Here is a 12,794-nt window from a genome sequence, read left to right as displayed (position 1 = left end):
CTGCTCTGAGGAGGAAGTTGGACACCAGCATGTCAGGCCTGGGAGATCATTGACTAGTTTATCTTTTGAAACTTATCCCCAGTACATCCAAGGACATTACATACTGATTTATCATCAGTAAATGGCAGACGTCTGGTTTTAGAAAAGGGAGGCAGTATAATCAGTACTGTAATGCAGGGCTACTGATTCAAATGGTCCATTTTCCCCCTCTCCTCTAGGCCTTAGCAAATATCTGTGATGAGCAAGTTGTGCTGCAGTAAAATATTTCTGAAACAGAGAAGCAGCGGGGGCACTGTGTGTAGGAAACTCTTGATGTATGGACAGCCCAAGGCGAGGTGGGAGAACTGAATAAAATGCATTTTAAATAAAGTTTCAGGGTCAATTTTACCTGTCTCTCCTTTTGCAAAGGTGGGTGGCGATGATAAGAGAGGAGCTTTTGCTGTATTGTCCTCCAGGTGTGATGAGCTTTGTGACCTGGATAGTGCTTTCTGAATGATTTCAATGGCTTCTGTGTGATCCATCTGTCTCAAAGCAGCAATCAACTCCTGAATTGTGCCACCAGAAACCTAAGAGAGAAGATACCAGATGTTTACCATCAGCCAGGCTGGTAAAGCTGAAGGACTGCACTGTTTCACCATGCAGGAAGACAACATTCTCGACATGTCTGAGTTCTTTAGAACTTGTTCTAGCCACATTACCTCATAGTTATCGAGCAGAGTTTTCGATGGGGAAGGGCTCAACCTGAAGGCATTATTAAGTATGCCAAGACCCAGTTTTTGTGCTAGAGTGGACCAGTTTTTGTTTGGATCAGGTAATTCCAATAGTTTGTAAAGTTGCATCTTCGAGCTTTCTTTCAGGTCTCTCAAATGCCCTGGGGGACAGAGAAATATGTTAGTTTATTATTTATACAAATCATGCACTATTCCATTTCTAAGTAAAAACAAAGCCAAATTAAACAGTACTTTAGTGTCTATCAATCCCAGTGTTTACTAAAGTAATACTGAAAACGTACTCCTTTGTGTCATTCATTCTATGAATGAGGGGTGAGAGGGTACCTCTTCTCCCTCCCTGTTTCAGTTACAAGCTATGGCAGGGCAATGTCTTCTGCAAGTACACTTTCAGTACTAAGTTACTAGAGGTATACTGTCAGTCGTCTTTATAGATGTTACCTTGCATCAGTAAATCCTCTGAAACCACTGCTGACTCATAGGGTTTGCCATTTAATATGTCATACACCTAAAAGAATAAAGAAACCTAGTTAGTGTCCAGTATCTTGACAAGTCTCAGTAAAAAGTCCTAATTCCATCTGTAAACGGGCAGTTTTTTCTGCCTCAGGAACAATATGACTAAAGATACTGTAGAAGACCTGTGCAAAGCTTGAGGGAGAAGTCTTGAGAAGTTAATCGCCCTTGCCGTATGTCATCTGGCAACTGTTTTCAAGATACAGAGGAAGTCTTTGCAGTAAATAATCAGCAGGAGCAGTGGCTATTTGAGGAGTTATTACCTGTCTGCAACTAGTAATTTAAAACAAAGCCTAGATTTTCACCTAATACTAGTACCACTCCCCAGCACAATGATCAGAAATGCTTGACTGCTTGTACCTTACACTCATACCAAACCAAGTGGACATAATCAGCTACTAAAGCATGGGCCATGCAGCCTAATCAACTATTTGGGTAGGACAGAAGAGTGTATTTTCTCTGCACATAAAGTCTGCAATTCTGAAGAATGCTCAACATGCAGCAAAGAAACCCACTAGAGAGCATCTCTGCACATGGGCCTTCAAACACAAGCTGCCCAACCAGCTAAATACTTTTCCATATTAAAGGTGGTAGTGCAGCTATTTCAAGAAGTGCCTGGTCACTCCTGTTCAAGTAGTCTGTTAAGTGGAGCTTCCTTCCAATGCTATTTCATGTAGGGGGTTTGTGGTTGAATTAGTTTAAATTCTGATGGCAAATTAGTAGCTTGTCACCACTGTGAAATAACTGTGTATGCAGTGAAAGGAATTAGCTGAGAGAGCTACTGTTTACTATTAAAATAACAGATCACGTACCTCAGAGTTGGCCGCCATATCCAGTGGTGTTGTTCCAGGCACAATCCCTTCATCATCATCCTCATCATCTTTCATGTCATCTAGATAAAACAATGGCTCAAAGTTCTCAATGTGAGGATCTGCACCTGGAAAACAAGTGTGCAAAAGAATTCCTAAGAGAAGGCTTCAAGTTGCTTTCCAACAATATTTAAAATATGTACTTAAGCTCCGAATGGCAAATTGGCTAATTTAGCTAATTTTTTTATCAACTAAAGTTAAATGCTGTCACATCTCTGTATAAAGCTACTCTCCATTGTAAAGAGGGAAAACACGACACATGTTAGGTCCCAACAACTGAGCTGCGATTCTATCAACTGACTGAGGCTCATTCCTGGCTCACACTGAGCATAGCATGTACGTGATGAAGCAGTGCTGTGGTGCTTCTTTTTATAGTGTCAGGGAAAATGTGGATATTACAAAGACCAAGCACACAGCCAGAGCAATGAAAGGCTGGATTTCTGTTTCAAAGGAGAAAAATCAGGTCTAAATACAACTGAAATACAATTTCAATAAATACTCAAACCTAACTCTTCCACAGTGATATGAAATAGGAGACACAAACGAGCTTGTCTTTCAGTGACCTACTTTTTGTTTTTAAAGAAGCCCAACACTTATCCCAACTGTGTAACAGGGTCTCTTCTTTGCTGCTACAGCTATAAAAAACTACAAAAGAAACACTGAAAAAGCTTCCAAGAGTGCCAAAGTATTTTTCTTGACTAAAATTATTTGCCTTTTTAGCCGTTAGATGGTGCTACAGAGTAGCACAGCACCTGAAAGTAGGACTTCCCTGCGGAAAAACAAACCTTCAGGCTTTAACATCTCATTTCTCCTGCTCATTAAAAGTTCAGGGGCACATTCTTATCTGCTTGCAGCCTTCTAACCTGAATTGTCACTGTGAAAGAGAACTCTCCAGCAAAAATCTATTTTCATACCTGCTGCTTTGAGAACTGCTGCCAATTTTGTAGAGCCCCTTCCAGCTGCTATGTGAAGAGGAGTTGTTCCATCATATGTAGTGCTGTCCACATCTGCATCACCCTGAATTTTTATTGAATGACAGAAAGAAAAGTGTCACATGTCTGTACAATACAGCTGCAGAGACTCATGCACTGCTACTGTGCAGGCAAGTACCATTCCACGCCTGTTTGAGTAAAAACTCATCGTTGTCTGAAAAGGAAATAGAAAGTAACTCCAATTGTCTGCATTCAGGAACAGATGGTGTGCTCCAGCAGGAGGCACAGCACAGAAATCCAAATAGCTCAGGCAGATAAAAGCCACTCTTCACCGCATGCCACCTGATTACCCACGGTGTGTGGAGCGTGAACTGGTGTGCACAGAATTCCTGTTGCTCCTTATGACAGCAGGTAGGCTGGAGGCACAGTCACACATGGGTACTGAGGAAAGCTACCACAGCCAGCTGTGGGTGTGTAGAATTAAGCATGCTATGATCAAGGTGTTTCAGAGATGAGAAAAATATTCATAGGCATACACAACTATCCCTCTATGCACTCCTGTATCCACGTTCCACTTCACACAGATGAAGCAGTTGTTCACAAGCAGTTTCACGGGTTGCTGGGATTACTCAGTGCACACTAAATGTAGCATATGTGCTCAGGTCAGGGTCACAAACTACATTCCACAACTTTGACAAAAGATTCACCAGCAGAGCTGAACAGGTAGTAACGAGTAACATTAGCAATAGTTTTGCCATTACACCAATTTAAGTAATCAAGTCAACAGGAAACCCCCCTTACTTCTGTTCCTCTGAAGCACTTAAGGATTTTCAAGAGTTTTTAAGTATGTAAGTGAAAAGATGTGGGAAAAAGAAATTCTGCCCTTACCTCAAGCAAAAGGCAACCTGCCAAGGGGATGTTCTCTTGTTCGACAGCTAAATGCAATGCAGTTCGTCCTGATTTTTGTTCCTGAGCATTGATATTAACTCCAGCAGCAATCAGCTGTTTGAGGCAGGACATGCTATTTGCCATCACCACCATGTGAACTGCACTCAGACCTGCACAAAACAAACCCCATCCATCACATGCATTAGTATTTTAAAAAATAGAGAAATGTCAGAGCAATGAGTTTTGAGGTGGCCACACTGTGACAGCTATAAAATGAGTGACAGTTACTGTAGTTAACTGAGCAGAAGTGACAGACTTTGCCTGCTAAAAGATGGCGTTAATAAACACATTCTTTGTGTATAAATTGGTACTAGTTGTGTTACTGATGGCAAGCCAAAGCCACGCATGAAAAAAATATAATCAGCAGAACACAAGGTGGAACAGAAAGCAGGAACTAAAGAGCTCACCTACAGCATCTCTTTGTCTCAAAGGAGAGTAGCTTTAAAAAGAAAATCTGCATGGTACTAAACCAGCAGGTATCCTGCACCAGCCCCACTGCTACTGAACATCTCTGCTAGTCTGGGGAATCACTGGTATTTTTTCCTGTCATCCTCCTGTAAGGTCACGCAGCCCTATCACCTCAAGATTATCTGCACCAGCCCCCCAAAAGAATAACAGTGCCTTGTGTTTAAAACAAAAGCCAACCCAATCAACCAACCAAAAAACTCCTCTGAGGAACTTTACGCAGTTTTGTGAATCCCATAATGACTTTTTTAGGTCAGACACTTTACAACATACTAGTGCAGGAGTACTACGTTCAAATGACTGATGCCATTGAAAAATAGGAGAATTGTGTCTTTGTGGTTAGTTTATAGGCTCTAGTTCTGTATGGTCACCAAGAACTAGATATGAAACTCAACAGAGGTCCAGAAATTATGTTTGAGGGGATTTTATTTACTAGAGATGAAGAGGAAACATTACTTCTGGAGGGATTTTTTTTTTTTTTTAAAGCAGTGGTTGCATAGGGTACTCAGGAAGAACACAGTTCTTGATGTTTTGCGAGATTAAAGAGAATATACAGTAATAACATTAAAATCCATACTGTGTCACATGGCCATTACCAATCCTTATGTATAATCAGAAAACCTACATGTCTGTGTTCTCTCATCTGTGACTACTGCAGGCATATAAAAGTCAAGGACAGCATGCAGAATGGGGAAGGATGTTATTTCCAAGGTCTGCATCTACCTGTGTAGAGACACTGTGTTGGCCAGAAGCTGTGTTGGCCCCATCCCTGGCAGTGTTCAAAGCCAGGTTGGATGAGGCTTTGAGCAACCTGGTCTAGTGGAAGGTGTCCCTGCCTGTGGCAGGGGGGTTGGAACTGGATGATATTTAAAGTCCCTTCCAACCCAAACCATTCTGTGTTCTATGATGAACTGAGGAGTGCTTGTCTGGTAGTTATGTGTAAAATAAAGCCACTATATTTTCATACCTTCACCACTGGAAAGGTCGACCATTGTAGACATCTTCTTATGCTTGAGGAGTAGACTCAAAATCTTGTCGTCTCCTTCAGCAGCAGCTAAATGTAAGACAGAATTACCGTGGCGATCCAGAAGGCTGACATCTGCTCCAGCCTTCAGCAAGTCTTCTACCACCTCTGCCTGCTTTGTGATTACTGCCAGGTGCAAGGGGGTCTAGAAGTGACAGAAGCAAGCCACGAGAAGATAAGCAACAGCTACATCACTTCTACAGAAATCTCTTAAACCCATAAAAGTTCCTAGTGTGAGAAGATGTTACCCTACTTCAAAGCTAACAGAAATGAAAAGCTGGAGCAGGTGTATGTTTTTCTACTGCACACTACAAATAGTGTTTCTACTTACTAGAAATAAGAGCTGCTTTGCCAGTGTCAGCAGTTGGACTTTGGGAGGGACACAGACGTTGCCTACTCTGTAAGCCAGGGCACTGACCTGGCTGTTTGAGCATTGCAGTGCAAGGCACTTGGGAAGTGAGGTAATCCCTGTGCCCCCAGACACTGCAACCCTGCTTCTAGCTGCCCCATAGCCAAGTTCATGCCACAGAGGGAGCACGCACACTTTCCAGGGCCTGCTCAAATTTGCCTTTGGCACTGAACTGCTATCTAATTTTACTCCTGAACAGGAGGCTTGCAGTCATGGGCTTAGATTTTCCTTATCCCTTAAAATGACTGCACAGAAAAGAAGAAAATCCTGCTGTTCTGTGCATGTGTCAAAGTGCAGAACAACTGCATTTACGTGGCGCCTGTCCAGCTAGCTAATTCCATTTGCACGGTCTGCATTTTTGCACAGACACAGCAGCTCTTGAGCCAAGAGGTTTCAAGTATTTCCAAAGGTTGATTGTATACTGCATCCTCGGCAGCCCTGCCAGTGAACAGCGTGATGCAGAACATACTCAGAAATGTATGCATTTAAACAGTAAGCATTCCAGTCAGGTTTTGGAAATCACCTTTCCAACACTAAAACCATCTAAAAATTGCACAAGATTCCATATTGTTATCTTTATATTAACAGAAGACTATAAAAAAGAGACTCATTCCAGCTCTGTATTGAGCTTCTGTTTGTCAATAGATGTCAATGTATCTGCAACTAATTACCGAATCTAAGAGGTATGTGTATGACTCAGCTTCCAGAATGTCTGCAGAGAATGAAAATTCCAGCCCAAGCCTGCATTCCCTCCCACCGCTGCCTTAAGGTTTTATGTAGAAAGGCAGGAATAGCTGCAGAGGTCCTGGTAGGTAGAGATTTATTTCTTGTGTGACACAGCTTTGTGTCCTGTTTCTGTTTAATAGGGGGCACAGGATTCAATTCAGAATCTCCTGCTTGCTTTCATCAGCCTCCCCTAACTTGCTTTATATGAATGTAACAATGAAATGCAAAAGGGAACAAAAAAGTTAAACCCTCTGGGACTATCTGTGTAGAATAAAAACCTTCCTTTACTGTTCACAATGAAAGAAATGACAGGGATGTTATTTTACTGCTGTGTAACGTTCAGCTGGTTACCTTTGGGACAACCAAATGGCACACATGTTTGAAAAGATATTTGTTGCCAGGCAGGGTTCCACAGCTCTTTTTAAAGCTTTTCTGAGCTAAAAAAAAAAACAAAAAACACCTCAGACTGTCACAGAGGAGGCTGAATTATAGAATCACAGAATGGTCTGGGTGGGAAAGGACATAAAGATCACCTAGTTCTAACCCCCCTGCCATGGGCAGCGACATCTCACCCTAGACCATGTCACCCAAGGCTCTGAGAAGACAGAACTGGCAGTTTTCCTGCTAGGTAAAAGACACAAGGATGGGCTTTTTTAATTTTTGTTTGTTTTGCTATAATGTGAATCTAGAAATGAACGGGAAATCCTGGTGCTCATGTGATGGGCACAAATACCATCTGGGCTATAAGAAGGGCAGAGTTTGTACAGCTTCCCCATGCTTACAGAAAACTGATGACGCAGCAACTGACTCACAATCCCAAGTTATCCTATGTTAGAAAGGCCAAAAGAGCCAAGAGTTGGCACGCTCTGTGATCGTCACCACTGGTTTAATACCACAGAAGCCAAATAACGAAGACAAACTGAAGAATTTTCTATCTTTGTCCTGTTTTACAGTTAACCCATGGAGACATTTTTGTTAACATCAAGGGAAGATATAAACTAAACTGCTGAAAACATGCTTTTGCTCCTCCACCACCTTATACCTTAAGCTTATTTGTACTGCAGTCTGATCTGGGCTTATTCCAACATATAAAAGAGGACAGACAGTAAATCCTGCAATTTCTTTTTTACTGGCTGAACAATTCACAGTACTTATACCATCACAACTGAGTACCTGATAAAGGTCGTTTCTCATGTTAATGATGTCATTGTAATTCAAATCAGCCATCACTTCCAAGAGGTCTTTCACCAGCTTAGTATGAAGGTGGATAATTGCTAAATGAAGGACGCTGAAACAAACAACAAACATTAACAAATGCACACAATTTACAAATCTATTATACAAATTGTAAGGTTTTGCTGTAGATCTGATTGAATTCTAACAGAAACACTTGCCTATTGGAGGTCACGATTTCAGCACTAAATATCAGCATCTAAAATGAAGGCCAACATTAAAATGCTTGTCAGAAGGGAATAGTGTTTCACCCTTTAATCACAAAAGCACAAGTTTATTACTAGTCTAATAAATACAAACACTGGAGCATAAAATAATTGTTTCAGAACTTGCTGAAATCCCCAGATTTCATGCTTTGACTTCTGCAGCACTGAACACTTCTTTCTGTGAAACCCTTCCTTCAGAATTTCCACAGGCCTCTCTGCCATCAAAGCAGATTTTCCCTTGGGGGTTTCCCCACAGCTGTGGGTTTTAATTTCCTTCGTTTTCAAACAGAAGAATGATGAAGGATTGGCCTGGTGACTAACAGCCACAGGGCTTGCAGCAGTGGCCAGAGACCTCAAAGCCAAAGGAAAAACCCGTTCTGGGACATGAGTGACTGCACAGCAAGGCACTTCACCACTCCTACTGGTGAATGTGATGGCCTTTCCCGTGCTCTTCTCCTTCACCACCAGCCACGGCGGCTGTACTTGCAAAAGGACACCAGGAAAACAGGAGGTTGTGAATCCTACACCCCATCTCAAGCACAGCTCCATTTGTCTTGCTCCCTTTGGACTTTCTTTCAAAGTCATGCCCTTTGTTTTGAAACACATCCTACCAAGCTCTCCCTTAACAGATGTTGGCAAGCCCCTAGACTCATCTTTTTAGTACATTGCTGCTGGGACACAGTATCAACATAGGTCATCTGGCACGCTGCTAGAGAAATACCTAAATATACTCACATCTATGCTTTCATCAGAAGAACAAGGAGTTCCTTGCCATTTGGGGGGGTACAGTCATTTTGAAATTGAGACTGTGAGCGCTCAAAACCAGAAGATATGTTAAAAAGTGAAAAAAAAAATTCTAAACTGAATTAATCCTCTAAGGGCCCATTTTATTGGTTCTGGACACTGCCATAGGCAGTAACACAGCCCTTTCCCTCCTTCAGCTCTCCTGTGCTGTTCAAACAGTCCCACCGCTACTATAAAAGAGCTGTTCCTCTGCTCTCTGGTAGATGTGTCTTATTATGCCCTATCATGCTAACATTTTATTTCCAAATCTCACTTCAGAAACAAATCTGCTCTTCTACTGCCTTTAGTTCCATTTCCTGTAGCAAGTACTTTAATTTTACCCTGCCACTACATGTGATGCTGTAAAGACATGATGACTAGACCATGAAAGAGCAAGTCAATTCCATTTCTTATACAGTCCTACATCAGAAACTGCATTTCAGCCCCCCTGTAGAGGCAGAATGCTGCTCCACCATCAGGCTTCTGGAGAACAGCAGTGGTGCTGGTACAAATGCAGCACCAGCTGGTGTTACTGAGTGCCCACTGTAAATATGCAGTAATCAGGGACTAATGTATTTTGTCTTAAAGCCATGAAACACAACACACGGTCAAAATAAATGTATTTTCACTCCTTATATACTCCCTTGATGAAAGATGAGCAAAATTGCCGACAGCAACATTTCTTTAAAGGCTTAAGCAAAAATCTTGTAGTTTTTGCCATACAATTTTCATGATTAACGTGAAAATTAGGAAAACTGATTTATGAATTCTGATTTTAAATTTTTAAAACCAGCTCCTGTGGGAAGACAATCACCAAAACTCTGTTTTGTTAAAAAGCCGCCATTTAGATGTATTACATGCTCACAGGGTAAAATACATCACAAGAGAAAGGCATCATGAGCCTGAGCCTCACATATTTGCAGGTACTTCTTGACTCAGGAAGAAAACAACTACTTGCCATCATTCTGAAAAGTATTTTGACTTTGCTGAAAGTCCAGTTCTGAAGGGCACCTTACTGATATTTAAATGCAAGTCCTACCCCACCTCATGGTTTTAATTATAAAAAAAAACAACCAAAACTCAGAAGCTCTATTGTCCTAAGTGCTTGCAGATTTTGTTGCTAGCTCCTGCCTCATTCATGTTCCTGCTTTCCTCAAAGCAGACATTAGGTTGCCAACTGGAAAGCAAAAGTAAAGCAGCTCTCTCTGATTTTGCAGTGCTTTATCAGTAACCTGAGACCTATTTTCACTCAAAGTGGAAGGAAAGTTGTAGCCTCTGTGGGTAATCCTGCAGTGGGATAGCATGTCTCAGCCACTTGTAATTTTCCATCTAGCCAGATACCTTAAGGCTTATGTGGCTTCTACTGTAAAAAACACTACAATTTAAGGAAACATAAGTGATTGCACAGGGTCTGCCCAAAGCCTGCCAGCTAAAAAGTGAGGATGTGATAATGTCACTTCCTTCCACATTCCTTGCATGTGTTCAGAGCCACTACTGCTGAATTTGTTTTTAAATAACTACTAATCATTAGTTCCTCATTGTATTTTAGTCTCTTAGTCCCACAGAATCTGCATAGCTATAGAGGAACAAAATGGATTTCTGTTATAGCTCCTATTATTGAAGGACTGATATTAGCAAATATTAGCAGCCAGGGTGGCCACAAACATCCATGCAATCTCTTGGAAGACAACAGTACAGTACAGATGTAAGCAAGAACAAAATAGTTGTCTTGGAAGACCTTGGTGTCAGTGAGAGAACAGCAGCAGGGACACTCCTGCAGAGAGACCCTCTAGAGTTTCTAATGTCTCCCAGTGCATCTGGTAAGCTAAAGCTTCCTGTAAACACAAGCCTTTCGCGGCATAGAAAGCACAGCACTCTCCTTCAGCACAAAGATGAGGGTCCCCATCAACTGTGTACCATGCTGCAGGCATGGCACTTTGTGGTCAGTCAAGATTTTAAGTACAAAAAAGCAAACAAGCCCACAGCATATCCTCAAAGACCAGACTGCTTTCTGACAGGTACTGACTGGATCAATGAACTTTGTGCTGCAAGTCACTTTTCTGCAAATGCAACAAAAATGTCTACATTGCAGCTGTACCACCCCCAGACAGCACAAAGGAGAATGGTGTTTATTTAGAATCATAGAAGAGGGTTGGAAAGGACCTTAAGATCATCTAGTTCCAACCCCCCTGCCATGGGCAGGGACACCTCACACTAAACCATCTCACCCAAGGCTTCATCCAACCTGGCCTTGAACACTGCCAGGGATGAAGCATTCACAACCTCCCTGGGCAACCCATTCCAGTGCCTCACCACCCTAACAGGAAAGAATTTCCTCCTTATATCCAATCTAAACTTCCCCTGTTTAAGTTTTAACCCGTTACCCCTTGTCCTGTCACTACAGTCCCTAATGAAGAATCCCTCCCCAGCACCCCTATAGGCCCCCTTCAGATACTGGAAGGCTGCTATGAGGTCTCCACAGAGCCTTCTCTTCTCCAGGCTGAACAGCCCCAACTTTCTCAGCCTATCTTCATACAGGAGGTGCTCCAGTCCCCTGATCATCCTCGTGGCCCTCCTCTGGACTTGTTCCAACAGTTCCATGTCCTTTTTATGTTGAGGACACCAGAACTGCACACAATACTCCAGGGGAGGTCTCACAAGAGCAGAGTAGAGGGGCAGGATCACCTCCTTCGACCTGCTGGTCACGCTCCTTTTGATGCAGCCCAGGATACGGTTGGCTTTCTGGGCTGCGAGCGCACACTGAAGCTGGCTCATGTTCATTTTCTCATCGACCAACACCGCCAAGTCCTTCTCTGCAGGGCTGCTCTGAATCTCTTCTCTGCCCAACCTGTAGCTGTGCCTGGGATTGCTCCAACCCAGCTGTAGGACCTTGCACTTGGCATGGTTAAACTTCATGAGGTTGGCATCAGCCCACCTCACAAGCGTGTCAAGGTCCCTCTGGATGGCATTCCTTCCCTCCAGCGTATCAACTGAACCGCACAGCTTGGTGTCATCGGCAAACTTGCTGAGGGTGCACTCAATCCCACTGTCCATGTCAGCGACAAAGATGTTGAACAAGACCGGTCCCAACACCGATCCCTGAGGGACACCACTCGTTACTGGTCTCCAGCTGGACATTGAGCCATTGACCACAACTCTTTGTGTGCGGCCATCCAGCCAGTTCTTTATCCACCGAGTGGTCCATCCATCAAATTGATGTCGCTCCAATTTAGAGACAAGGATGTTGTGCGGGACAGTGTCAAACGCTTTGCACAAGTCCAGGCAGATGACATCAACTGCTCTATCCCTGTCCGTTTGATGAGAGCAGAGCTGCAATCCACGATCAGCACCCACAGGGGACAGAACAAACTGACTACACCATTCTGCTATCAAAACCATGACTTTCAACCTGGTAAGTACAGGCCAACTTACTTGTCTCCATTATCATCCTGGACAGCAGTGAGATGGCGCTGAACAGCCAACAGCATCTTCACATCTCCGGTTACAGCATAATCAAAGAGAGCATTGCAGTGACGCTTGGCAAGCTGCATGGCCTTCTCCAGGAACAGACCATCTGCAAAACAGAAGTTTTGCCTTCATCTGCTTTGTCTACCTTGCAACACCACCTTCCCTGGGCAGGCATTTGTGCTGCCAAAAACATACAAAGTGCAGAGCACCAAGCATTATTCACTGATTCACTGAGACAGGTTGCCAGTTACTCCCAAGATGTAAGGACAGAGGGAATGAGTCCCTCAGAAAAAAATCTAGGTGCACGATGAGCATTCAGGCAGCAGGAATCTTGAGAACAGTCAAATCCTGAAAGCTACCTTTAGTTTGAGTGGTACTGAATTAAACGCATTGATGTGTGCTTTTGTGTAATGAGACAAAAGGAGCAGGAACTTGGATTTGCTTAGATACAAGTGACATCTGAGGACTGTTGTCCACAGAGGACTTTAAA

The 12,794-nt window shown here is 42.9% G+C and overlaps 1 protein-coding gene across 2 annotated transcripts in view; it reads right to left on the bottom strand.

Annotated features, from left to right (window-relative positions):
• Positions 1-12,794, bottom strand: part of NFKB1 (nuclear factor kappa B subunit 1) — a 64,689-nt gene that overhangs the window by 1,919 nt on the left and 49,976 nt on the right. For both annotated transcript variants that reach the window (XM_061478120.1, XM_061478110.1), the window contains exons 15-23: positions 12,269-12,410; positions 7,788-7,902; positions 5,423-5,624; positions 3,931-4,100; positions 3,025-3,127; positions 2,054-2,178; positions 1,170-1,236; positions 699-871; positions 389-566 (exon numbers count right to left, since the gene is read on the bottom strand). In XM_061478120.1, coding sequence (XP_061334104.1) covers positions 389-566; positions 699-871; positions 1,170-1,236; positions 2,054-2,178; positions 3,025-3,127; positions 3,931-4,100; positions 5,423-5,624; positions 7,788-7,902; positions 12,269-12,410 — 1,275 coding nt within the window. The remainder of the gene's footprint in view (positions 1-388; positions 567-698; positions 872-1,169; positions 1,237-2,053; positions 2,179-3,024; positions 3,128-3,930; positions 4,101-5,422; positions 5,625-7,787; positions 7,903-12,268; positions 12,411-12,794) is intronic.

The sequence above is a fragment of the Pezoporus flaviventris genome, unplaced genomic scaffold, assembly GCF_033815535.1.
Source record: "Pezoporus flaviventris isolate CSIRO_AGI_PZ_B2104156 unplaced genomic scaffold, CSIRO_AGI_Pfla_v1 ptg000002l, whole genome shotgun sequence".
Taxonomy (NCBI): Eukaryota; Metazoa; Chordata; class Aves; order Psittaciformes; family Psittacidae; genus Pezoporus; species Pezoporus flaviventris.
Note: the sequence above shows the minus strand (reverse complement) of the source record. Positions and strands in the feature narration are given on the sequence as shown.